The sequence below is a fragment of the Anomalospiza imberbis genome, chromosome 6 (genome assembly GCF_031753505.1).
Source record: "Anomalospiza imberbis isolate Cuckoo-Finch-1a 21T00152 chromosome 6, ASM3175350v1, whole genome shotgun sequence".
NCBI classification, from domain to species: domain Eukaryota; kingdom Metazoa; phylum Chordata; class Aves; order Passeriformes; family Viduidae; genus Anomalospiza; species Anomalospiza imberbis.
Window position 1 is genome coordinate 54,521,931 of NC_089686.1, and position 26,909 is coordinate 54,548,839.

The 26,909-nt window shown below is 44.8% G+C and overlaps 1 protein-coding gene and 1 long non-coding RNA gene across 4 annotated transcripts; one reads left to right on the forward strand and one right to left on the reverse strand.

Moving 5' to 3' along the window:
* Window positions 1-84: 84 nt before the first annotated feature.
* LOC137476159 (uncharacterized) lies at window positions 85-8,275 on the forward strand. Its single transcript, XR_011000277.1, has 2 exons — window positions 85-7,150; window positions 7,275-8,275. It is a non-coding gene; the product is annotated as an uncharacterized lncRNA (long non-coding RNA).
* On the reverse strand, window positions 8,026-15,530 carry LMO2 (LIM domain only 2). Of its 3 annotated transcripts, none has more exons than XM_068194265.1 (4): window positions 15,512-15,530; window positions 14,621-14,798; window positions 11,781-11,996; window positions 8,026-8,972 (listed from the first exon to the last, which is right to left on the reverse strand). In XM_068194265.1, the coding sequence occupies exons 1-4, from the start codon at window positions 15,513-15,515 to the stop codon at window positions 8,753-8,755; spliced, it is 618 nt and encodes a 205-aa protein (XP_068050366.1). In that variant the 5' UTR covers window positions 15,516-15,530; the 3' UTR covers window positions 8,026-8,752. The 3 variants fall into 3 exon arrangements, with proteins under 3 accessions (XP_068050366.1, XP_068050364.1, XP_068050365.1); XM_068194263.1 differs by lacking the exon at window positions 15,512-15,530 and adding an exon at window positions 15,199-15,250; XM_068194264.1 differs by lacking the exon at window positions 15,512-15,530 and adding an exon at window positions 14,894-15,087.
* Window positions 15,531-26,909: the final 11,379 nt, after the last annotated feature.

Here is a 26,909-nt window from a genome sequence, read left to right on the forward strand (position 1 = left end):
CCAAATCTACCCTCCGAGCTGCTAAATCGGCCATCGGAGGTGCCAGATCGGCCCTCAGAGCTCCCTGAGCTGCCCTTGGCTCTCCCAAATCGGCCCTCGGAGCTCCCAAATCTGCCCTCAAAAGTGCCAAATCTGCTCTCGGAGCTCTCAAATCGGCGCTCGGAGGTCCCTAATCAGCCCTGGGACCTGCCAAATCAACCCTCGGAGGTCCCAAATCTGCCCTCATAAGTGCCAAATCAAACCTCAGAACGCCGAAATAAGCCCTCAGAACTCAGCCCTCAGCCGTCCTCGCTCAGCCCGCAGAACTCCGAACCAGAAGTCAGCCCTCAGTCCTCAGAAGTCAAAACTCCGCTCTCAGAACTCAGGCCTTAGAACGCAGAACTCGGCCCCGAGAGCTCAGCCCTTGGTCTCTTGAAATTCAGTTTATGTGCCAAGGGGTTTTGGTCAGGGAACAGTCTGCTTTTCACAAGATCAGCTTCTTAGTGAAGCTGAGGGACAATAATAAGTGGGCAAAACTGAGACTGGGAAAATAAACCTACTGAGTTGAATATCATCAAAACAAAACCAAAAAAGTGTTGCATCTCCAGGATCACATTTTATAGGAAAAAACACTCAATGTGCAACAGCTGCACAAACAATAGATGCTACTCTTTTAATGCCCCTCACCTTTAGTGAGTTAAATATTCTTATATGAAAGAAGGAATCATTTCTTCTGCGTGATTTTATGCTAGAAATTATTTTCTTTTCTCTCTTCTTTTTCGGGTATCAGTAGGATTGAAATGAAATAATTCATTGTCCTAGCAACACTGCTCAAATAAGAACTGGAAAGGAAGAAGGGGGTGGTTTTATGACTGCGCTATTGCTAGCTGTTGGGGAGCTTTTTGTCCTTTATAATTTCTGCAATTGTAAAGTTCCCTGTAGAGAAGAAAACACAATAGCAAAAGTATATTTGAAATGCTAATAAAATGATATTACTTGTGTTTGTCCTTGGGTTTGTGGCCCGTGAAAATCTAATAATGCAGAGCCAATAGAAGGTCCATAATTCTTTATGTCTTTCAGGTTTTGCCAAAAGCCTGGATAGTTTTGCTTCTAGCACTTGCATAGATCCAGGCTGTTACTCAAGGGCTTAGGCAGTGGTGAAAATGGAGGTGGAGAAGCTATAGGAGTTAGTTATAAAAATTGATTATCACCCCTGGTCAGGCTAGAGGCTCCTCAAGTGCAGAAATGGCTGGCATTTTACTTTCCTAATGAATATCCTAACAATTATTTAAACAAAAACATAGTAAAACAGAAATATCTGTTGCTGAGACTGGAGGAAAAAAAAAAAAAAACAAAAAAAACAAAAAAAAACAAAAAGCAAGCAACCAACCAAAACCCAAAGAACCAAAAGCAAACATAAACCCATTTGAAATTGTAGTATCTCAGTGTTTTACCCAGAGCAGCCTTTGCATCCTCCATCAAATAACTGACAGCTGCAGAAACTGTGACACCAGTAAGTTATCATGGAATTTTCCTAGCTCAGCCTAGACATAAATGTTCTTTTCCTCTTCAATAATGGGGCCTAATTTTTCTTCCATTATCACCGGCCATGGAGCCCAAATGGCCAAATAGATCAAAGGTACTCATCAGGCTGAGATCTGCTCAGATTGCTCTGTATGTCCAGTGTTTAGTCTGTGAGAGATGATGAGGCTTTTAGTATCCTTCATTTATTTTTACTTCTTGAAAATCTAATGAAATGGCACACTGGGGATCTTCATCGCCGGGTGCTGATTGTCTCTGGGAATTCAGCTAATGTGCTATGGTTTTGGGGAATGGGCTTCTCTTCACAAGATCAGCTTTTTAGTGCTCTAAGTGGACAATAATACATGGGCAAAACTGAGACTTTGAGGGGAGGAGGCAGCTTGGGGAATTGGTAGCAAGAAAGAAGCTGAGGTCCAGAAATTTGTTTTGTTATTATGCTGTTCTTATTGGTTTTGTTTTTTGCTGTAGCAAAGATGCAATAAGGTCAGGGCTTCACAGAAATAACCAGGCAGTGACCTTGGCTTGGAAATCGGATCATGTAAAATTAAGCAGAACAAAAGGAGTGACTGTAATAAAGAGCATAAAAGGAGCTGGGTAGGAAAATTCAGAACGGGAGCTGTACAATCCTGCAGTGACTCCAATGAACCACACAAACATAAAGGCAGTTCAGCAGTCCTTTGAACAGTGGGGGATTTACATATGAACTGATAACAAATCGCATCTTCAGGCTTCACAAGAGTGAATCTCAGATGAGATGTGAGAGATGACAGGGAGGGAGCAGAGCCAGAACTTCGGGGAAATGTCTACATGAATAAACTAAGTATTGCACGGGAGCTTGTTGGACATTTTACTAACAAATGGGATCTCTGATGGAGTACAGCTTTGAGCTGCCTCCTGACACAATGAAACAACAGCTGGAAAAAGCCCTGCTTTGTTACAGCCATGTAGACTCAGGATAAACCAACAAAACCCCTCCCAAACCTCGCATGGTGTAAATTAGCTTTGGCAGCTCCACAGTCAAATGAAGTCAAGGAACACTCCAAGAATCAACCAGTGGACTTCATCTGGTGCTTACAAAGCAACTGGAGTCAGCTCCCAGCTTTCATCCTTCTGGACCATCTGCCACATGGATGCTTATGCCTGCATCAGTTGCCCGAGGTTATCAAAAAGCCATGTCCAGTCCTCCCTGCTTTGCATCGAGGTGGCTTCAGGCTTGTCTTTGGTTATTAGCAAATCTTTTTGTCTCAGATTTTTAGCTCCAAAACGGGTCTGAAATATTGATGTATGTTTGGAGAGCTTGGAATCCCACTTGGAGAGCAATGTTGATAGACTGCGCTTTTTTCCTCAGGTCAAAGATTCCATGTTGACACAAACCATAGCCAAGTTTTATTCTTACACTGCCTAGCTTAGCTCCAAGTTGGTTTTCAATTCATATAATTCTCTCACATAACTCAAATAAAAGATACTACTACAAATGGAAACATTACCTGGGAAAGTATAAAAAATAAAGTTTATTTACTTTAGAGAGCATAGACAGGCATCATTCTTGCCTCAGGAGTATTTCTAATTTCACACAATTCCAGCAGTTTCACTGTGTGTGATTCCCAGTCCATGACATGGTTCATGGCCTAAGAGATGTGTGAAAGACCCCACTGAAAGGGGCTGCAGGTATATTTCATGATCTCATGGAAAGTGCCAAGACCCTGCTTGCTTTGTGTGGGAGCTCAGGAGTTCTTCCTTTACCCGAGGAACATGGACAATAATGAGACATCGCTGTGGAAAACTGCTATTGAGCCTTTCCTGACCTTAAAAAAACCCCACATGTGTATGACCCAGATAGCAAATCACTTTTCAGTTGTACGTACTGTTCTTAGGTCATTAGCTGAGATTGTTAATGAGGCAGGCAGTTGGTCATGGCTTCAGTGGTGGGGTTTTTTGGCCACCAACTCCTCAAGCCAGAACACATTAATCAGAGCATGCAACAACAAATAACTGAAGTGCTGAGCTGCATTTGGAGAGGTAACACACAGATAAAAGCCTCCAGAAGCCCTTTGCAATTCCCTTAGTCATCCATTCCCACTGAAAGCTTCTCTTTGGGACTTTCCAGGAGGCCTGGTGCAACCTTTGGTCGTCCTTTTGGTCAGAGCTCTTATCTGTGCAGTGCAGACCCGGCCTCTTTCTGCTTGCACTCCTCCAAAGCGGTTTTTACGGGATAAACAAGCCGTATTTGCTGATGCACACTTCCTTATCAGCTGGACAGCACGCTTCTCCTGCATGGTGGGTCATACTCGCTGCTGGGCCAGCTCCAGGAATTCCAGGGCGGCTGCATCATGGCGCATTAGGCGCTCGTTCGCAGCCATGGACTCGAGAAAATCACAGCCACCTGTGATGGGGCCTTATCTTAGAGCCCACCAGGAGTTTCCTGGTGTTGCAAAGCATCTTCAGGTTGATAATTGCAGGTCTTGGATCTTTTTAATGAGATAGCAACATGATAAGCACTGGTTTGGGGAGCTGTAACAATGCCAGACTGAAGACTATGTGCCTTATTGAAAGAGAATTTCACTTTTATTGTGTTTCTGCAAAATATAAGTAAATAAGTAAATAAGTAAATAAGTAAATAAGTAAAACGTTTCTGTGTCTCAAAGCCAGCTCACAGCTGTTAGGAAACTTATTGGTAAAGCTGTCTGAGATGAGATGCAAGACACATCTGAGGTGAAGAGAAAACCAAAACCCTATGAATTTTTACCAGCCTACCCAAGAAGTTACAGCCCCAAAGAGGAAACATCTCAGGAATCACATGAAACATAGCTGGTACAGAGCTACTGGACTACAGAAGGAGTTATTTCCCTTGGGTCACAGCTTTCAAAAATTATTTCTCTCTCAACACTGCAAAGCAACAGATTTCCATCACCCTAGTCGCTTCCTGTTACAACATTCCTTTTGCCTCTCCTCCAGTTCCAGCACCTCCACAGGAATCAACCTTCTTGCAGTCCATTCCACCTTGGCTACAGGCTTTGCTGTCTTATGCCAAGCTGTAAATGTAACCAGAATATGCCAGATACAGAGCAGAGGCAATCGTGGAGCACTTTGCACTCAATTTTTCATTAAAAAAAGAAACATTTCTTCACTGAAACATCTTTAAAAAAATGAAATTTGTCATGCACAGCCTGCTATGGGGCAGAGCTTGTGGCTTAAAATGGGAGCAAGACATACAATAACGCTAATTAATGCTTGTGAGGCACTTGAAAATGGCACATGGTGTATGCTCCTGCAAACCACGTTGATTAATTACCATCAGCGATCTGCTGGTTTGTTAGGAACTTTTCCGAGATGTGCCTTCTCATTAGCCTGGTACAAAGCAACCCTCAGCAGGAGGGAACAAGTTGCTTCAAACACGGTTCAACTTTCTGCCAGTTTAATCTTCATCTCACTGACAGACTTCTGAATCTTAATTTAATTATAGTGCCTTAAATGTTTTGTGATAGCATATCTCAATCTCTCAGTTCTGTCTTTTAATGTTTTTTTAAGTTGTTGTGGGACAGAGGAATAGATAATTTTTCCAGTGTCCATTAAATTTCCCTTTGCCTCCAGTACAGTATGTGCTCTATAAAAGAGATGAACCTGCTGCAAGTGAAATAAGCTGATGCTGCACTGTCTTTTTAGAGCAACAAAAATCTTTATAGATTATTTTCCCGAGTGCCATGAATCTCCTTCAAAGCCTTAAGTCACTGATACCAATTAATAAACTTAATAGTCTCATTTTCAATTCACATTCAGGCCATACAGAGCATGTGCTCTGGCAGATGCTTGAAAGCTTTGTCTTTCAGAGATAAAATGTTACCTTGTGTATGAGGTGGGGGTGATTCAGGAGCAGAAAGACCTGTTAAAGTGCAGCACCTGAGGCCTCCTTATTTTCTGAATTTACAGTCTCAGGCTGGCAGTCGTATAAATGAATGATGCTCTCTGATGTTCTCTTCCAAGCAGGCAACGAAATTGGCAGGGAGTCTTGGGTTTTGTGCTGATGTGTCCAGAATTCAAATAATTTCATTCTCGGCTATAATGACAATTGGAGGCAGAGTATTACCTTGAGAAAAGAGAAGGGAGAGATGGCTTCTGGATCCTGTATTGAATTAACAACCGATTCCTATTTACTGTCTCCGCTGAAAACTCTATTATGCAGGGCTCTTATTGCCCTTATTCAAGGGCAGGGAATTAAAAAAGTGATATCGATGGTAATGCTCTCATCTTCTTGCCATGACACTGAATAATGGGGACAAAGAAGGGGAATCTTGACGGATGATACGCCTTTTAAAATACTGCTGATGGCGAAAACACGGAAAGGACGACACATTTGAGTACCAGTGATGAAGTCATATTCAGATTTTTGTGCTTTTTGCTTAGGACATTAAATCAGCTTTGCTTTCCCTTTTGCTGTTGTTTTTGGAACATTTTATTTTTGTGTTTTTGCAGGAGGGAGTCCTTACTGTAAGGAACATATTCAAGATGAGGTAAAGTGTTGCTTACACTGATTCCAAGAGAAATCTGCTCTCTCTCCTCCTGGACTCAGAGAGCAAGCATTGGGAATTTGTCAGGGAAAAGTCCAGCAACAGATTGGTATAATTATTTGGGGAGAGCAATACTGCTGCTCAAGTGGAGGCTCTTCTGGCACTTTCCATTTCAGCTTAAGATCTTTCTGAAGTTACACAGACTAAATAAAACTGGTGGTCTTATAAAAAATGATACCTGCTGTGGACCCTTCTTTTACAAATGCATACATTTAGGTCTAAAAAATCTATTTCCCTTTGTAAACTAGACCTTACACAAAATAATGAATGTGTTTGCATTAGGAACTTCCATGGAATAAGTGAGAACATCTCCATTTTATGAGTGGGTAAATGAGAAGCAAAATATTGAACTACCTTGCCAAAAGTCACTTTCTGAGGTGATAACAAAACACCGGTCTTGGTCTACTTTGTGCAAACCTATAAGGTTTGAGCTATTAACACTCTTCCCTGATCTCAGCCCAGATGTAAATGAGGCCCCTTGCCCTAAATTTTCAGTCAAAACTTCTGTGAGGTGAAATCATGATAATCAGCCCTGTTACGGCTCACCCTCTGTGTACGTGTGCCACGACCTGGAGAACCACTGTGCACCTCCACCCTACCTCAGCATCCTGGCTACACCCACCAAGCTTTGTAAATAAACTCATTAATGACTTTAGGCTTTGTTTCTAGCTGGACAGAATATTTGCAAGGAGCCACTGTCAATGAAGAGAGCTGATAGATGTATTTTCCTTGCCTTTCCTTGCCTCTGCTGGCAGGAATTCAGGCCAATAATTATAATTATAACCAGCTGTCTGTGGCCTCCAGAGGTCAGCATATCACTGGAAAATAGCTAAATATCAGCACCCTCAAACTATGCTTTCCAAGTTGTTCTCATTAGGTGTAGTTTCCAATTTCTCTGATAACAAGATTTAAAGGGTTTGTTCCCAGCTCTACTTGTGACAGCAAAAGCAAGAAAAAAGCTCTCAGAGTATGCATTGTAAAATGCAAAACATTGTCACTGATCAGTGGCTGGGACATTTCCTGTGTGACAAGTTTACTGAGAACAGTCAAGTAGATATCCACATGTTTGAGTGGGACATCCCCTGGGTGACAGGTTTATTGAGAACAGTTGAGTAGATATCCACAGGTTTAAGTGGGACATCCTCTGGGTGACAAGTTTATTGAGAACAGTCAAGTAGATATCCACAGCTTTAAGCTGCTATTCCTGATGTGTCAGTAGTGATGGAGTGAATGGCCCTGCCAAGCACCTTCTGGGTGGGTGCCAGACTTGCTCAGTTGTGGGAAAAGCTTTAATTTTTAGTAACTTTCAACACAGCTTGCCGTTGTAGTCCCACTCTCAGAAAGAATAATGTAGAACCAGAGATGAGAAATAAAGAGTTCATCAGAGGCATGAAACAGCTTTCAGGCAAGAAGAAACTTAGACTATTCACCTCAGGAAACATAAGTTGGAGAGAATATGATATCATAGAATGATGGAATGGTTTGGGTTGGAAGGGACCTTAAAGATGACTAAAATTAATTCTTTCTAAATATGTTTATTGGCTCTCATGATATTATCCTGGATTCCCTAATCCAGAGCAAAACCAGGATGAGCTACCTTTCTAAAAGACCCAAATCTTACACAATCTCCAAGATCAGATAGATGCAATCTGTTGCAAAACACCCAGAACCAGCCTCAAAACATCCTCATAAACACCAAAGAGCCTTGGTGTCACACAGCACTAATTTCTCCTACAGCACAATCTAATTTCTTAGCATGAAGAGCACAAGATTTACTGTGCCCTTGGTGTTCTCACATTTGTGCTTTGAAACACAACCTGAAGTGGATCTAGCTGTAGACAAAGAGTAGAAACCCTGCTACCAAAAAATAAAATTAATAATGCAAACAAAAAAAATCCAGCATAATTTAAAAAAAGGAAACAGAATGAAAGGACAACACTCAAATCTTTCATTATTTTTATTAAAGCTGCAGAGTCTTACTACACACAACAAATATTTTATTGATATAATCTAAGTTAATAAAATAGTTGAACAACTCTTTAGATTTATATTTGTATAGAAATGATCTGGGGAACATCTCATCTTGAGACAGCAGTGCCCGAAAACAACTATTCAGCAGGGTTTTTTAAAAGAAGAGTTTGGTACTAGAGGATGCACAGTTCATTCTCAAAGGAAAAAGAAAAAATCCATGCAAAAATAACTCCCACCCAAAGTGTAAGGCCAAATGGAATGACCGTGTGAGGGATGACTCTTTCCTTCCAGTGTTCCTACTGTGGGAGCTTGTCATCTAAACTCAGTAATGAAAACAAGCCAGAAAGAAAACTGAATTGCACAGTCCTAGTCTGCAGGTGACAACGTCATAACATCTCTTTACAGAAGTCCCTACTCTGTTCCAGCTGGGAGGATGGGTTATGGTTCTGTGTCTGTCCCCGGCTGCCAGCTGATGTCAGTTACTGTCTGTGCTGCGAACACAAGTCAGTGTAGCTACTATTGCTTTGCTCTCCCTCCTTCACCTGGGTGTACTTTACATTCTACATAGCACTGTCTGCCAAGGGCTGACTGCGTGGCTTTCCCCCCACGTTCCAAAGCCCACAGCCCAAGGGATGATCTCCTGGCTGCAGCTGGGCCCGGGAGGTGTCTGTCCCAGAGCGCCAGGCACGTCCGTGCTAGATCATGCCGTTGATCTTAGTCCACTCGTAGATGTCCTGCTCGCACACGATGTCCGAGTTGATGAGGAGGTACCTGTCCCCCACACAGAAGTGCTTCTGGCAGGCGGCGCACTTGAAGCACTCAAGGTGATAGACCTTGTCCTTCACCCGCATGGTCATCTCGTAGGCGCGGATCCGCTTCTCGCAGGAGGCGCACAGCCCGTCCTGGCCAAAGAGCCTGCAATGACAGCACAGAGGTCAGCACGGCTCCTTGGCTTGGCAAAACCCAGTCAAAACCAGAGCACAACACCCTCGATCCTTAGGACCAGTGCTGAGTGAGAGAGAGGTCATGTGGAAAGCTGCCGAGCAGAACTGGAAGCTTTGCAACACCAAAAATTGAAACAGAAAATCCAAGGTCTTGACCTTGGATAAAATCACAGAATGGGTTTAGTTGGAAGGAAATTTAAAGTTCATCCTGTGCCACCCCCTGCCATGGGCAGAGACACCTTCCACTAGTGCAGGTTGCTCCAACCCCCATCCAACCTGGCCTTGGACATTTCCAAGGATGAGGCAGCCACAGCTTCTCTGGGCAACTTGTGCCAGGGCCTCCCCACCCTCCCAGGGAAGATTTTCTTCCTTAATATCCAAACTAAATCTACTCAAATCTATCAATATAATTGGTTTCTCTGATCAAGGACCTTATCCTGAATTGAAGGAGCAAATGTTGGCCAGAATACTGCATGAAGTTGTACCATATTAACACTTCTACTTCTGTGATCAACAGAAATTACCTTTTGCTAATAATTTTTGCCTTTCTTAAACTGTTGCTCTGTAATTTACGGAAAGGAGTTGGGATAAGCCATGGTCTAAGGCTCTCCTGCTTTTTGTCTGTGCCTTCACATTGGAAATTCTTTCAAGCACTTCTATATCCATGAAGGCACTCGTGATCCATGAAGTCACTCCTGATGGGTTTCAGAAGGACACTTCTAAGACCTCCTAGATACCTATGAGACAGTTTTATGCTGTGGACTGCTCTTTAATTGACGTGGAGAAACCCTGCTGAGGTCCTCATGATATTGTCTATAAAAAGGAGCCTCTACCGCATGCCATGCAGAGTTTATTAAGTCAAATCAGTAATAAAGAAGTACGAATATATTGATATTTTATTTTTAAAAGGGACAAATGCTAGAGGTGATGTATTTATTGAGTTTGACTTCCAAACTTCCATACTAATTCTGGAAAGAGTTTTTCCACCTCCTACACATCTCCTGCATGTGCTGTGCCTGATTGTAATCGTCTTCTGGACTGAAGAAAGGATGTCTGGTAAATTAAGAGACCTTTAAGGAGAAAAAATATCATTCCTTTTGTCTACCAGGAGATGTCAGTGTTTACTTCTGCCCAGTGAAAGTAACGCTAAGGTTACAAAAAGGTTGCCAAATTTTTCATTAATGAGGGAAGATGTCTATTGCATTATTAAATAAATAAAAATGTTGGATTTCACTGCAAGAAAATGTATTCATTGTATTGCCATACTTCCTGTTGATTCCATTTTAAGTTGAAAACTATCTGGGAAGTGTAATTAACACTGGATCACTGCTGGATTTACAAGTGGTCCCATTAGCAGAATTCAGTCCTTAATTTCTGCTCAGCAAAATTCCATCAGCAAAGCCCAAGGACAGCATAATTAGGAAGTCCACTGAGATTTTGGTTTTGTTATTATTGGCAGGTAAATTAGCCTTCAGTAAAAAAGCTGGGAAAATACCAAATATCATTATTCTGTTCCACAAACCTCCTGACACGTTAGGGATCCATTAGAAGAAATGGAACACAATGAGCACAGCAAAGATCAATACATTTTAATCGAGAATGTAAAGATACTTTGTTATCAATTTTTGTGAAATATCTTAGTCTCCAATTAATCCTTTACTTACAAATTTTTGGCAAAACAGGCAGGTAGGGAGTTAATGATGAAAACACCCATAACTAGTGTATTTGTAGGATCTGATTCTGCAAAATGTGCAAATTCTTGCTTATTCAGTACCAGGCTTAAGAATGCCAAAACCCCAAATGCTCTTTCAGCTCTTACCTGGGTTTAAACACCTTTAAGTTCCAAGACAATTCTGGGAGAAGCAGAAAATTCCTTAAAACCATTTAGGGAATCAGTTTATTGCCAGCTCAGTGGGAGATTGCTGGAATTCAGCCCCTTTTCCCAATTTCTGCTTGCCAGAATGCCACATTGACCCTTCACCTGAAGCTGTGGGGTGAGGTCTGAATGACAGATGCCAACACTGAGTCCTAGGAGTTCTTTCTGTATTCTTCCCATTATCAAATAATTCTGGTTCATCCACAATGTGTAGCACTGCTTTCATTTCCATCAAAAATGCTTTTTATCCCCCCTAAACTTTAAAATATTTAGATATAAACAACTCCAAGTTGTTTATCTAACCAAGGCAGATAATCTCTAGTTTTATCTACAACTTACTGAAGAATCCCAGCAATACTAAAAGCATCTGCATATGAATCCCAAAAATATGAGGACAGGCTGATGGAGTTGGGGCTGTGCGCTCTGGAGAAGGCTCTGGGGAGATCCTAGAGCCCCTTCCAGTGCTTAAAGGGGTTCCAGGGGAGTTGGAGATGGACTTTGGGCATGGAGGATGGGACAAAGGGGAATGGCTATTAAATGACAGAGAGTGTGTTTAGTTGGGATATTGGGAAGGAATTCTGCCCTGAGGTGAGGCCCTGGCACAGGTTGCCCAAGAAGCTGCGGATGCCCCATCCCTGGAAGGCCAAGGTGGAGGGGAATTGAAGCAACCTGTCCTAGAGGAATGTGTCTCTGCCTGCGGCAGGGGCTGAAACAAGAGGAGCTGTAAGGTCCCTTTCCAGCCCAAACGATTCAGGCATTCTAGGACAGGAGCCCATACTGCAAACCTGAGCTTGCAGACACTGCCAGGCTTTGAGAGTCATTCCAAATGAATTCCTCGTTCCCATCTCTACTCAGCAAACGATGGGAAGGAGGGAGGAGGGGTTTGAGGAGTGGGATGCCTACCTGAGATAGTCCCTCCTGCAGAGCTTCCTGCCCAGCTTGTAGTAGAGGCGCCTGCCCACCTCGCCGAGCCGGCAGCCGCACAGGTCGCAGCTGAGGCAGTCCTCGTGCCAGTACTGGTCGATGGCCTTCAGGAAATAGCGGTCCCCGATGTTCTGCTGGCAGCCCCCGCATGTCAGCAGCGACGGGGGGATCTGCAGCACCTCATCCACTGGCTCCCTGAGGGAGTGAGACAAATGTTGGACGAGGCAAACCCACTCCAAGAGCATCCACACGAGAAGAAGGAAAAGCGAAATAAGTCACAAGCTCGGACAGGTTAGGACAGGGGTGGTGTCCTCGTTTTTGCTCGTTTTCACCAAGACTAAGAAAGGCACCCAAGGGATTTTACACTTTCTGTTGGGAAATGGAAATTTGGAGACAAAGTTTGACGGTGTCACTTCTCAGAACAGCACGAAATGAATAAACACAACAGCTGATTCTGTTGCCCAACTGGTTTAAGTCTCGCTGCTGGTTTTAATAAAGCCAGCATTTTACCTCATGTTGCTGCAGGACTACTTTTTTCCCTTAGCCAAGGACATGAATCCCCTGGGATGGGTCTGTGCCAACATACCTCAATTATCTGGCATTTACATATCCACGAGTGAAAGGAGGCACAATTCTTTATTGTGATATTAGCACTGACTCTTTATGCACCTTATTTTGTTCCTTTTTCTAAAAAGCTTGGAGATCTAGGATAATTCTGATTAAAGAAGTGAGAATTTTCTTCAAAGCCACTTTCTTCAGGACTTCTGTGTCTTTTGGGGTAATTTCACCACTTTAAAAAAAAAAAAAAAAAAAAAAAAACAGCAAAAAAATTAAAAGAACGGTGCCTGAACTCAGTTTTGTAATGTATTGGGCTTCACCCAAATGACAGAAAAGTAAATAAAGAAATCTAGTGGATCCATCCCTTAAGCACTTGCTTAATTTCAAGCCTGTGGCTAGTAGAGTGGACCCCAAATTTTTTCGTATTATTGGATTAATGCTCCAGGACAGAGTCCCTGAGCAATTTGCTTCTGTCATTGGTCTGTCTTCCCCTGGGCTGCTGGGGGCAGAGGAGACCTACACTGATGAAGAAGCTCTGCTCCCAGTTTCCAGCAGGCAACAGGAAAAAAATTGTATTACTCCTGCTTATTTACTGGATCAGCAGTTTTCTGGGCAAAAATTACTTTCTTCAGCAGGGAGAAACGACCTCTGGTCAAAAGCTTCTCGGCTGAGAAAGTGATCCTGCAGTTTTTATTTAGGCAAGCTGAGCCCTGAGATATTATCGGGTTCTATTCTGCTCTGGTTTCTCCCTTCTAAGTTTAAACTGCTGTGCCCTGCAAGCTGTGTCGTAACACCCCTCTCCTGCCAGCTCACCATCCTGTGAGTTTTCATTAAAATCATGGGGAACTCATTATTAGGCCCTACTTTTTCCAAATTTATCCTTTTGGGCCACATAGTCCCTTTCCTAACACATGGGCTCCATGCTGACAACTTCTGAGAGCTTTCCAGTAGAAGGAAGCACACATCATTAGCCTTCATTATCTGTTATTTGAAACTTTGGAGTGTACCCCAAAATGTTTCATCTGAAGGGTGTTTGGAAATCCCAAGCCAGGTTTCTCTGAGAGCCCTAAGCTCCAGAACAGCCCAACGGATGTTTATGCAGAACAGCATTCCTGGTTAACGCATTAGGCTTTTGATGTCCATGGATTGCTAAGCCAGCACTTAAGCCACCAGAACACAAGGCAGGTAAATAAATAAAGATTAAAAAAAAACCTTGTAGATGAAAGCTGGACATCATTAGGAGCTGGGATTACAGTTTCTTTAAAAAAATCATAAAAGAAAATGTAACATGTAAAACATCATGGAATGAAGTGATTTAATCCCCAAAAGCAGCGGTCCCCATGTGCTCGTTCTGGGCTGCAAGCGATGGCATTTTTAGTATCTGACAGGAAACAAACCACGAATGACTCAATTTACTGAGAGCGATGTTTTAAGCATTATCTGCAAACGGAGATTTTATAATTTCTTTCTTTTTTCTTCTCTCTTACCGCGGTCCCAGACAAGCCTAAGTGCAGTCAATTAGCACGTTCAGGGCTGAAGTGGCCCTGGGTCTGTGCTGAGTTACCTTCCCTAGGTGTGCAGCAGGGACGGGACAGCGGGAGCACAGCCCGGGAGAATGCCTGGATCTGGATACGGAAGCCGGTCCCTTCCCTGAATGGGAAGCCGAGGGAGGGAAATTCTCATCTCCTACATCCCGTCCATCAAGTCTGTCTACATGCTCTTAGCAGAACACCCAGCCCCCACCAAAGCTTTCTACGAGCTTTTGGAAGTTGCATTACGAAAACGTGGAAGTTGGGCACCCGCAGCTAACAGCCCTGACCTTTCACTGATCGGCTGCAGCGAGTCGGGCAGATCGGGGATGGGGCAGAGAGGGTCCCTCGGGATGGAAAACCTGGAAGCTTGGGAAGCGGGACGCTCGCTCTCTCTCGCCGAGCATCCCCACCACCCCGCGGTGGGATGAGCGAGTGGGAGATGCCCCTGCCAGGGGGGAATTGCGCCTGTCTCTTCCCGGCTGCTCTTTCTTCCCTCAACTTGGGGGCTCTCCCCAAGCTTCCCCACGCCGTCAGCCCCGCGGGGCCGGGGCAGCCCGGTGTCCTGTGCGGGGGAAGGGGGGTCGGAGCGGCGGGGGCTGCCGCCGAAGCCCTCCGGGGCTGCCGGGCACACAATGCCGGCGGCGGCTCCGTCGGGGAGGACGGGTGGCACCGGGAGGCGAGCGGGGACGATGGCGAGCGGGGGACCGCGCAGAAGAAGCGCGCACTTACTCGGAAGGATCGAGGCTTTTCCTCTCGATGGCCGATGACATTGGCAGGGCCGGTTCCTTTGTGGCGTGCCGGTGGTGGGCTCTGCCCCCGCCGCCCCCGCAGAGGCTGTCTGCTCGCGGAGCCTTGTCGCCAGCCGCGCTGCCCCGCCGCCCCGCGATGACATTCACAGGATTTCCTCCTGCAGCACCGAGACAGAGAGAGACACAGGGGCTGGGGCTGCGCTCCGGCCCCGCACGGCCCCCCCCGGCCCCGCACGGCCCCCCCGGCGCTGACCTCCCATCCCCGCCGCGCTCCCCCCGCGCCCCGGCCGGCGGGGCCGCTCCCGCGGCGGGCGGGGGGCGGCGGCCGCGGCCGCCACCGCGGCTCCGCGCCCGGCGCTCAGCGGCTCCGCGCGGGCAGCTCCGCACACGCTCCGCGCCCGGGCGGCAGCGCTGCGAGCGGCGGCAGCCGCATCCCCGGGATTATTATTACTCCGTGGCTCAGCCCCGGCTCTCTGGTTTCATTTCCTTTTTCCTGATCACGATTCAAATACAATAGAAGGAAATCACACTTAAAGAGACAGCTGCCCGTTTCTTAACTGCACTCCTGGGGATTCGGCAATACAAACAGCAGCATCACGACTCGCTGGGTTCCTTAAAGAGACAGAGCGGGGCTCCCCAGAGCCAGGGCTGGGGGCTGCCGAGGCGTTCTCACGTTATTATTATTCCCTTACTAACGCTGTCTCTGTGCGCAGGCAGGTGGGCGACCTGAGAATGATCCCAAGAGCTGGAAAAAAATAAGCGCCTGGTTCCGGATTGTGCCGCCTTCTCAGCTGCACGCAGGAGCGGCACTCGCCATCCCTTTCCTCGTCCTCTCCCTCTCTGACACGAACATGCACATGCCCACACGCACCCATGGGTTTGTGCGGCACTTGGAGAGCCACAGGTAAAGATCCCGAACATTATTTGTCCACCCAGAGTTCAAACTGGTCAGCTCAGTTGTGTCTCATTTATAGCCCGAGTGAACATTTGCTTCCAGACACCCCCGGATTCTTGGCAAATTGTGTAACAAATTTACGCCCTGGCACCGTGTGAGGCTAATGAGCTGCAAAAGCCGGCGAATACCAAGTATCGATGTGTAATTAATCCGAGACATGCCAAAGATGGGGAAAGTCTTGCCTGAATATTTCTGTTTTCTCTCCCACCCTTCCTCCTCTGCATCAGCACAGCACATCCCGGAAAGGACTGATTTACAGCGCCGGAGTGAAAACTATTGCAGCAATCCGAGCCTTTGCCAGGCTTTGTGGCATTAGACGCTGGCCCTTGCTGGAGGCAGAGTTCTGGATGGGATGAACAGCTTGCCCTGTTAATTCCTTTTAAAAAAGTAAAGAAATATCTGTAATAAAGCCCCAGAGAGTAGTAGTAGCAGCAATATTTTGCCTCTATATTAATTCCCACAAGAAAAATGTATTTGATGTCTATTTTTATGACTACATTCTCCTTTTTTTCCCCAGCTTTTTGGCAGCTGGGGATATAATATCTGCAATACATTAATGAGCCTGATCCAAAGATTAGTAATGTCAGCAGAAGGACTGTTAGTCCTTTTAAGGGGCTTTGAACCAAGCTCTTGAAATACTGTAGAGCTATCACTGCTTACTAGAACACATCTTTCTTATTCTTTAAACACATTATCTCCAATGTATTTTAAGCTATTACAACAGGACAGTCACTCTCATTTCTGTTGAAGGAAAAGGCTCTTTTGTTAGGTTTTCGCAGACAGGACTGAATTATATGATGACTATTTCATTTCTGACATGTTTACCCTGTGATCAACAAAGTAAAATAAATGTAAATATTGCCAGAAGACTGAATAACTAAACTGTTGCAAGACTTCATGAGAAAAAAAAAATCTGCCGGTAACTTCACTTGGCTAAAAAAAGAATCAGAAATTTAATTAAAGGTGACTCAAAAACATGCAGGACATCAAACATGTTTAAAAAAACCCAAGACATTTCTATGAGCTTGGTTTCCCCAGTGTCTCAAGGTTTAATAAAATATAAACTCTTAAAATATAGAAGGCAAAATTTCCCTGAAGATTGGGGTACTTATATTCTGATAAACTCCTGATGGAATAATGTGAGTGATTCCATAATGCCAGCAAATGTTCTGATCTCAGAAGTTGTGCACACACTGCAGACGTGCTGGCCTGCTGCCCCTCTTCTATTTATTTTCCCAAAATTCACAGGAAATTAATTTATTTAAGACCTCTGTGCCTTTGTGTATCTAAAAGAGTTCAAAAGTTTTGGTGAGGGACAAAAGCATCAACATTGGCACATAAGGAATTACTTAATTCCTTAGAAAAACAACATCAAAATGAGGATGTACAATACACAGTGGCCAGCGATTATTGGGAAAAAACAATTTTTAAGGTTTTGCAATTCCTTGCTTTGCTCAGACCACCTCAGGTCTGACAGATAATGAGATATTTCTCATATTCATAGTTGAGCATGTGCACTGATGGACAGACCAGGAACATTCCCTGCATTGCCAGATCAGTCCCTTCACCTGCAGAAAAGCTTTTCTGCATAAAAACAGTGGAATAATGTGCAATGTCGAAGCCGAAGAGGACAATTTCTATGTGTTTCCCTTTTTCAGTCAGATCAAGAACAAACTTTCCCAGATGAAGTCAGATCTTTAAGCACAGAACTCGTGATAGTGCTGGGATCACTCCATGGGCCTGCAAGTACCATCTGTCTCCTCATCTAAAGTAATTTTAATTAAAACTGTGAGATTATTTCTTGTTTTCTCTCGATCCTGTGAAGGAGAGATGCCAGGCAAAGTCGTGAGCAAAGGAAAGTGGAATAAAGCTGGATTTGCAGCAAAAAGCTCACCAAGAAGACTCTCAGAATGCTGACCAAGAACTGCATCTTCAAATACCTCTGAGGAACAAAGCCATAGACCTTTTTGGAACAATTCCATTTTCATTTATTTGCTTTACATATAATAAACTCTTGCTCTGGAGAGTGACATTTGTCCTTTCCAGCTGAGGACTTTCTGTCCCATCAGAACAGATGACCAGCAATCAAGAAGGACTTCTTTTTCTTCACCTTGAGCAAGTCCCTTAATATCACTTTGCCTCAATTTTCCCATCTGCAAATGTTTACTTTCCTCAGCAGAATTGGCTGTTGATTTAATTTTGCCTCCCGCTGAATAACATTCCCAAAGACAAAGCGTTATTCAGCGCTGGAATTGGTGGTGCCGACATTTCCTGCCCAGGCACAAAAAGACCAGCACTATTTTTAGTGAGGGCTTTTCTTTCCATTGTTTCTTTCTCTGTGAAGCTGGATTTTCCAGTGCTCTTTAGTGTGGCTTTTTGTGTGTGCGTGTGTGTTCATTGATTGGAAATCCTGAGAGATGAGTTTTGGTTTCAATTAACTTTTATTAATAAAGATCACGCTATAGACTAATTATTGGAGCATGGCTGGGGTCAAATCTGCTGTTAGAGACTACATTTAGCATTTGGGGCTTGGAATAATGTGCCATGAATAAGTCAGGTGTACGTTTCTGGATGTTTCTCAATGAGAATTTAATGTAAAGCTGCATAATTTCTGTGAGTGGTGCAATCTAAAAGAATAGCTCAATGTGTCCAAAGAAACATCCTCTCTTGCACTCAGGGAGTATTTTCAGCTTGGTCTTGGAAGGCCAAAATATCATCATCTCCACTCAGCCTCAGGTTGTTCCTACCTTTATTCCTTTGGTATACCCCAGCTTTATCCCCCCCCCCATAGCTTATGGATACTATTGAGCTATTTCAGGTCACCCTCATTTAGAGAAGACTCTGTTCAGTAAGATTAACTTTGCTGCCCTCAATAGCCAGTAATGCTGGTTGCCTAAAAATGCAGTTTATGAAGATTGAAGTCTCTGCATAGATGGAAGAATTAAATCTCGGTGACGGTGGCCTAGATTTTCAGTTAATGCTTTCTGTGGGAGGGAAAAGTCAGGACCATGACTAAAGGTGAACAATTAACATGAAAGGTGGCATAAAGGGATCAGGACTTCTGTAATTTGGGCTGTCTTCTGCTGCTGAGCCACCATTTAGTGATAGAATCACTGCTCCACTCCAATCCACCTATTTGCAAGAATCCTCCTCTTTCCCACCACACACTGGACTGAAGCCTTGACCCACCAGCCCCTGAGATGAGGCTCTGAAGTAATGGAATTTTGGGTTGGTTTGGGTTTTTTGAACCCAAATTTGACACCACAGAAGAAGAAACTTGGTCTCTCTTAAAGCACACAGAATATTTGAGGAGGAATTTGGAGGCTGGAACTGGGAGACCTCTAAGGTCCCTTCCAAGCCAAACCATTCTGTGATTCCATGATTCTGAATAAACCAGCTGCTGCCAAGGAGGTGGGACTGTGCCACTGGAGAACCAATGCTATCAATCTATGGTGAGTATAATGAGTATCAATAGTTACTCATATCACCACAGTGTCATATTAATGGCATGAAGGGCACCACATAATTCAAAGACAAAAAAAAAAAAAAGCATTTATTCCCTTTTCATGAACCTGGAAATATGATTTCAGCCAGTAAGTTCTGTTCTGGTCGGTGTGCTCTCCACAAGTGCTGTTTTGATTTTTGTTGGGTTTGTTTGTTTTTTTTTTTTTTTCCCCATATCAAACCCTCCTCAACATTCTCCTAACTAGCACATTTTCTAACCTCCCCGAGGACAGAGGTGGATAGAGAGGATAAGGAATTGTCACTGAGTGATGACCACATGACTGACTTGAACATACTTTGGAGGCTTTTGGTGAAGTGTGACTCAGAGAACTTACAGACTTCTGACCAAGGACACACTTCTCTTTTTGGGGCTCAACCCTTCCTTTGAACTGGAAGAAAACAAACCAGAACAATAAAAACCACACTCAGAGTGAGGTTTGCCCTGGGACTGTGAGGTCCAGACGTTAGATAAGGATCCTGGTGCACAGAGAGGTCTGGGCAGTTACAAAGTTTTGTTTTGCTTTGTTTTGCTCTGCCTTATTTTCTCCCACAAGCAGCAAAGAGGAGAGAAATAAAACCACCCAGCCCAGCAGCTGTGGTTATAGCCCAGAGAAATCTTCAATTACAGATCACATCAGGGATGATGAAAAGTTAGTTACAGGCAGTCAGATGAAGGGATATTTCTCTGCAAAAACGTGAAAGGTCCCCCTCCCCATTTCCTCCCTCTTCTTTTATTGATTTCTCTTGCTGCCTTGCACGCAAGCCAGATCCAATTACTCTGTCATGGTTTTCATAAGGCTACTGCTCTACAGTACAGTCCTTTCAAGTAATTCCCTCTTTTTCCATGGTAAATACTCTCTTCTATGCTGATGCATGGGAATGACCCCAGTAGGGCACTGGGGAGAGTTTTGACTTCAGTATTAAACATCTCATCCCAACCCATTCATATAAAGGGAGAGACCCACAAATACTTCCAGTTTAGAAAATAAACGGTGGCTTGGGAATGCAATTCCCTCAGGGCAAAACTCAGAAGGAGTCATAGACAACCAGAGACTGTACCTCAGGCTCTCCTGTGTATGTACACAGACACAGATATGTATATATATTTATATATTTATGGGGTTGGGTTTTTTTTACACATTTCTATGTAGTATGTATGCAATTATGCATTTGTGTGCACAGAGACACTTGCAGACTTGCAGGTCTTCATCTTGTGCTCCTTTCCAAGCTGTTTCCCAACTAAAGGAGTTTTTCCAGATTACAGGCTCTAGTCAATGCACTCCTTCATGTTACCACCAGGCAGATTCAATAACCTTGGCACTGACCAGCAATATTGCCAGGAAATCTGACATCATTCCAGGAACCTATCTGTCTTCTCGTTCCCCCATGGAACATTGTTATTTCTGCTCTTAATTCCTTCTAGGGTTGAACATGCAATGAAGCAATATTCCCTAATTAAATGTATTGAGAGGTGGATTTAATGAGGAAGTCTGGTGTCACCTAGTTCACATGGGCCAGGGAAACAGCAAGAGCTGCTGAGTGGCTGCCCCATCCCATTGCAAAAGCAAATCCCTAAGAATACATGGCCTGGGGACAGTGGAATCATAGAATCATGGAGTGGTTTGGCTTGGAAAGGACCTCAAAGGACCATCTCATTCCAACCCCCCTGCCGTGCACAATAAGGTGCTGACACTTCATGTGCAAGCACTGTGGACCTTTGGAGAAAAACCAGCCAGAAGAAAAACAAACAACTCGATTCACTATTGTTCCAGCAGCTCCAATTAAAGCTGCAGCGCAGAGGAGCCACGCTCACCTCAGCTTGCAATATCAGTGCTCGCTTTCCTGCATTCCCTGTGGAAATTCATCCAACACGTCTCACGCCCTGAATCTACCCAATTTGCATCCACAGACCTATGTGCTGGACCACTTCACTTCCCCTAATTCCCTTCCTTCACTGGCCTACCTTCTGCTGGCAAAATTTCATCACTTGGGAATGCCTGATGCATCCTTTAAATTCCTGCTAATTTTTTTCCTACCTAACAAGGCTCTGTCCCAAGCATACTAGCCACCTAATTACTAACCTTGACCTTGGGGGAAAAAGAAAAAAAAAAGGCAGCAGAGTACATTTAATAACAGCCCCAGTGAGCTGAGACGGCTTTACAATTATGTTGCATAATGTAGTCATGAGGAGAGGGTTACCAGGGAGATAATGGTAAACATCAGCCTTAATTCTGTCTGAAAAATAATTGGAGTGGTCTCCCTTTGTGGCTGGGGGAGAGGAGAAAATTGGATGGGTACATTTCCAGTTACTGCAAATGTTAGTGGAACATGCTGCACTCCACCACTGAGGGAATTATTAGCTGCCTCTGGATGCCGGGGGTATGAGTTGTCTGGCTCCCTCCCCACACACACAAGTCTGTGGAGAAGTGTCATTTCAGGGAGAAAAGAGCATTGGTTCCAGCACAACTGGGGTCTCTCCATGCTGTTACTGCATCTCTTCACAGTGACCCTATCAAAATCATGTTTGTTGGAGCATTCATCAGTCCTGACACATTTTTTTAAATAGACAGTCTCTGTGAAGTCCTCTTGCTGTGAAATCCTCACACCTCTTCTCTCTGCACGAGTCACCTCAGGAGTCCCGGGCCCCTGGCCCCAGTCCCTCGGGAGCACCTGCACAGCTGCCAGCAGTGCCATGTCCCTGCTCTGGCAGGACGTGGGGATGGCAGGGATGTGCCAAAGCAGGAGAGCTGGGATGCTGAGTGGTTTGCTGGCAGAGCATCCTGTCCTGTCCCACCCCATCTGGTCACCACCATCCGCCCACTGCTAAGCTTTCTTCTCTCATGTACGGACCAGGTGACACTGGGCCACTCTCAGGTGGGAATAAGCCCAGAAGAAGAAAAATATCAACTTTGTAGTGCAGCCTTCTCTGGAGCTCTCCCTTCTGGTTTCTAAGCCCCTCTGGGGACCTTTTCACTGATGTCCCCACCCAGAAATCATCAGGAACAACAACAAAGCCTTGGGAAGCCTGGACGTGCTTCCCTGCATTTTCTGTCCCAGCCACAGCCTGCACCTGAGGCCAGGTGCCTCTCACCCTGCCTATGCTACAGCTCTCTCCCAGATATTTTAGTGAGTCCATCAGCCTTTATTTATATTTAGAGCAGGTATTTAATTCCAAAACCACAGGGGCTGAGTGCTCTCAGATTAATTTGTGGTTTCAATTCCCCTTTGACAGAGCTGTAGAGTCACCTAAGCACAGTGACAGGTAGGTACAGCAGCTCCTATCACACACTCCCTATCAGCCAGGCTTCCAGTGACGTCTAAAGGTGGAATTATTCAGCATTGCCTATTAATATTTAAGTGAAGGCAGTGTTACACAGCTGCCTGTGTTTTTAAGCTCCTGTCAGTTCTGGTGCCGCTTTGCAGTGGATTTGGAGGAGCAGGGGCAGGCACAGGAGGTCCTGGCTGCTGGATCCCAGCAGTGCAGGAGGCAGCACTGGAAGCTCTGGGGTATGGAGCGAGAGAATCAGGACCAGTGGGCAAACCCACGGTGGGCAAATGGTTTCCAGTGCTTGTGGCTCTCACCCCTCCCATCTTCTGTGGTGTGAACGAGATGGTCTTTAATGCCCCTCCCCGTCCAAACCATTCCATGATTCTCTGGAGCTCAAAGACGCAGACAGCTCGTTTTGGCAGAGCAGCCAGGCCAACCTTTCCTGATTGCACTCGAGCAATGTGTTCCCTGCTGGAGCTTTCCAGCACCGCAGCCAAGCTCGGTTCTGCTGGCTGCGAGACCCCAGAGCCGCCCAGCTCGGAGCGCATCCAGCGCTGCCGCGCTCCCCCCTCGGCTCCTCGGCAGATCTCTCTTGATGTCAAGCCACACTTGTTGGCACAAACACATCCTTTAGAGCTGCTTTCTACTACCCAATTAGAAGGCTGTCAGCAGCACGGCCATCACTCCTCCTGCGGCTTTTGACAAGCCTGGACACCGCTATGCTGCTGCTGAAGATTAAAGGAGTCTGTCCTTTGTGTTACCCAGCGGCTGTGTGCTGGCCAGAAACTAATTCCCCTTGCCCATGGATGTGCATGTGGAACAGCTAATGGGCTCTGCAAGCCTGTCTCCTTTCCCTGGGAAGAGGAACACATGCACTAAAGAACTGAGTTGTTTAAAACCCATTTCCCCCATCAAGCCGAGAGCGAGTTGCCATTCCTGAGAGCTGGGGACTCGTGGGGGTGGAGGTGTTCTCAGTAGTAACAACAGTTCAGGAATTCTCAATTGTTTTTAATGATTCATTTAGTGGCTCCACACATCCTCTGAGACTGAAGAATGGGTGGGTGATGCTCTCACCTCCAGACTGCTGGCTCAGAGCTGCTCTGGGCTCTTTGGTGTGAAATGGGTTGAGTGACAATCCTGTACATTAACTTTACCACCCAACATAAAGATTACTGGGTAGTACAAAAGAAATGTTGCTTTAATCTCCTGCAGCAGCACAGAGGAGCTCGGATTTGTCAGGTGCTGGCAGCAGGAGTGATGGTTTGGTGGGGAACCTGGCCTCAACAGCATCCCAGGCTGCATCTGAGGCTGCACTTGGCCCATTAACTTCCAAATTCTGGCTGCATTACATGACTGATGGAATATGTGGAGCTGAAACATAACTAAAATAATTGATCACCCTTAAATCCCATCAAACTCCCCAAGAAGTGGAAAAAGCATATACAGAGTACTCAAAGCCCATAAATTCATTTAGCATCAGATAAAGACCACCTACTTCCACTGGTGTAAAGCTGGAGTAATTCCACTGAAGTATAATAAGGTCAGTGGAGTTGACTAGCATTAAACTGACATCGTTGAAAATAATTTTTTAGCTATAAAGAATGAAAGATTAATGTTCTTTGAATTCCTGACCCCACTGTAAAAATGAAAGACATGATGTGGGAACTCTTTGAAACTGATAGAAATGTCTTGGTCTCAGATCTCCCTCCGTTAATCAAAACAAGGCACTGTAATCAGCCCCAATTCTGGGTCTATCTGTAAGGAACAAAGTGAGCTCAGAGAATTAAATCATTTAACACATTATTTCCTTCCTCATTTCAGCGCCGATTGAGCTTCTTGCACAATTTCTGCCCCTCCTGCTGCTGCAGGGCAGGACAGTCCCCAGCATCCCAGTTGACTGGAGGGATTTCTGCTTTGAGAACTTCTCCTTCAGGCTCAGAGATGCCTTCTTGGCCTTCCCAAGCTCTCATTTTCCATTTCCTTTACTACCTGCTGAGTAGGAAACTTAGGACACACCTAAATGGGAATATATGCCTGTGCCACTGCCCCAGCAAAATCCTGACTGTGCAGCCACAGCTTAGATCTTGGAATAATTTAGGTTGGAAAACCCCTCTAAGACTGTTCTCCCAGCACTGCCAAGGCCACCACTAAACCATGTCCCCAGGTGCCACATGCACACAGCTTTTAAATACCTCCAGGGACAGGAACTCCAGCCCTGCCCTGGGCAGCCTGTTCTCGAGCATCTTCTCAAGGAGTTTATTGCTGCCTTCCTCAGGTGAAACAAAATCCAGTGGTGTTTCCCACAGCAGGGTAGGGCAGAAATGACAGGCTTTAAGCTTACTCTAAACTTATGTTTGGGGAAAGGCTGAATAATGTTTTTTTTTTTTTTTTTAAAGATAGCACAAGTAGGATCACCAGACTCTTAGAACAACATTCTCTACACTGAATTGATAAACCTTGCTTAGGGTTTTTTTTAGATTTTAGATTTGTTCAATAGATTTGCAGTTTCAATCGAAGAAGATTTTTATCAATTGTTCAGATAATATTCTAAAGATATTGCTTTTGTTTTACATAATAGGAAATGTAAAAATTGCATAACCAGTGGCCTGGGCAAAGTATTTTCCAGGTGGGATGAATGCCCTAATATTGCACTGGCAATATGTACAATAGCATGGTTTGTAATCTCAGCAACATTTTCTGTGTTTTCTTCACACCACCCTATGGCTCTTTTAGAATGAAAGACCATTCTTGTAGAATTAATGGCTATTTAAGTCATTAGAGATCCATGGAAAAGATATAACTTTAATTTGAAAGGTGGGATTGGCTTTGCTTCAAGAGGGGAGTGTCCACTAAGGTCCTACAGGTGCATTCTGCACTATTGCTTTTCTCTGATGTTTTGAAAGTTTTTATCAGGCTTTGTCCAGTAATTGATTTTTTTCCCCCCATTTCACAGCTGTCTGTGTTTTTGAGAAGTCACCAAAACAATTTCTGGCCAGACAAAAATCACCCTTCTCGGGAAAACTTGGGTGGTTGGACTTGATAATCCTAAAGGTCTCTTCCAACCTAGCTGATTCTGTGATTTTTATGATTCTAAAGGTACCCACTGTAGCTTTCTAACTATTTCTATTTCCAATAGATTTCCTGTTAGCCATCCCTACAGGAAATAAGTGCCCAGTAAATAGACACTGGCTCTTAACTAAAGCATTTTGCATTCCATGGCTGGGAACAAGCCATGGTGCTCAGTTGACAACTCACTTCCTCCCGGGTGTCGTTTGGGGAAAGTGTCAAGGAGAAAAACTGTCAGGGAGGGAAATAAGAATAAAAGATGGGTGCTGGGCTGGCGGGGTTTCCTGCAGAGCTGCCTGTGCACAGATGGCTTCCTGTGATAGCTCCTCCCGGCCACCACGGTCCCCCCGGCACCTCTGGAGGCTTCATGGTCAGCCTGGAGAAGAGAAGGCTCTGGGAACACCTTAGAGCCTTCCAGTGCCCAAAGGGGCTCCAGGAGTGCTGGACTTTGGACAAGGGCCTGGAGGGACAGGACAAGGGGGAATGGCTTCACATTGACAGAGGGCAGGGTTAGGTGGGATACTGGGCAGAAATCCTTCCCTGAGTGGGTGCTGAGGCCCTGGCACAGGTTGCCCAGGGAAGCTGTGGATGCCAAGTGGGTGGGCTCAGAAACAAAAATTTGGATGCTTAGATGGCTCGTGACTAAGTATCTTTCAAGTCTTTCCTTTTTAAAGGATTCATGGGCTTACAGGTTTACAGCAATATTGGAGATAAAGGAGAACATCTGACCAAAATCAGCAGCAGTGGTCAACTGATCTTGAGATGTTCATAGAATCCTGGAATGGTTTGGGTTGGAAAGGATCTTCAAGTCCATCTCATCCCAACCCTCTGCCGTGGGCAGGGACACCTTCCATAGACCAGGTTGCTCAGTTGCTGGTGAACATCTGAGAGAATCACTATTTACCGATACTATTTCAGCTTTAATAAGTTTGGCAGGCTATGAAATTACTTCTTAGGTCTGTGTGGGCAAAGTTTAATGCCTAGGCTGGAAAAGTTTAGTTGTTCTCTCAGTTACTCCGCTGGTAACTTGGCCATAGAACTTATCTTGATATTCCTTCAGCAAGTGCATGTTCCACTAATTTTAGGACAAACGTGGTGGTGTGTAATGAAAAGCTTGAAAACTAATCTAAAACCAGGAAATCAACCTTGATTTTTATGGAGGGGGAGAAAAAGCTGCAGTCTTGCTGGGTATGGCTCCAGCAAGGAATCTTGCATTCTTTATGAAAGCCTGATTTTTCTTCATTCCAAAGCTTTACTTTGTGTGAGTATGAGTGATCGCATGATTGATTGAGAGATGGAGAGACAGACACACATGTACCAGGGACAGCCTCTCCCAACTTCCTTGGCCAATGTTTACCTCAATCACCTCTTGCCTGTACTGGCTCAAATCTTGCCCAGCTTACAAAAAACTTGGGGCAGCTGAAATTTCCGGCAGATATCACTAAGCACACATTTATAATAAATCATAACACTCAT

What these genes read in the sequence shown, in the direction of transcription:
- LMO2 (XM_068194263.1), bottom strand. Translation starts at nt 15,235, where the DNA reads ATGCTGCTGTTTGTATTGCCGAATCCCCAGGAGTGCA. An exon ending in GCCGAATCCCCAGGAGTGCA is followed by an intron (nt 14,799 to 15,198) that starts GTTAAGAAACGG and finishes TCGGTGCTGCAG; the next exon opens with GAGGAAATCCTGTGAATGTC. An exon ending in AAAAGCCTCGATCCTTCCGA is followed by an intron (nt 11,997 to 14,620) that starts GTAAGTGCGCGC and finishes TCACTCCCTCAG; the next exon opens with GGAGCCAGTGGATGAGGTGC.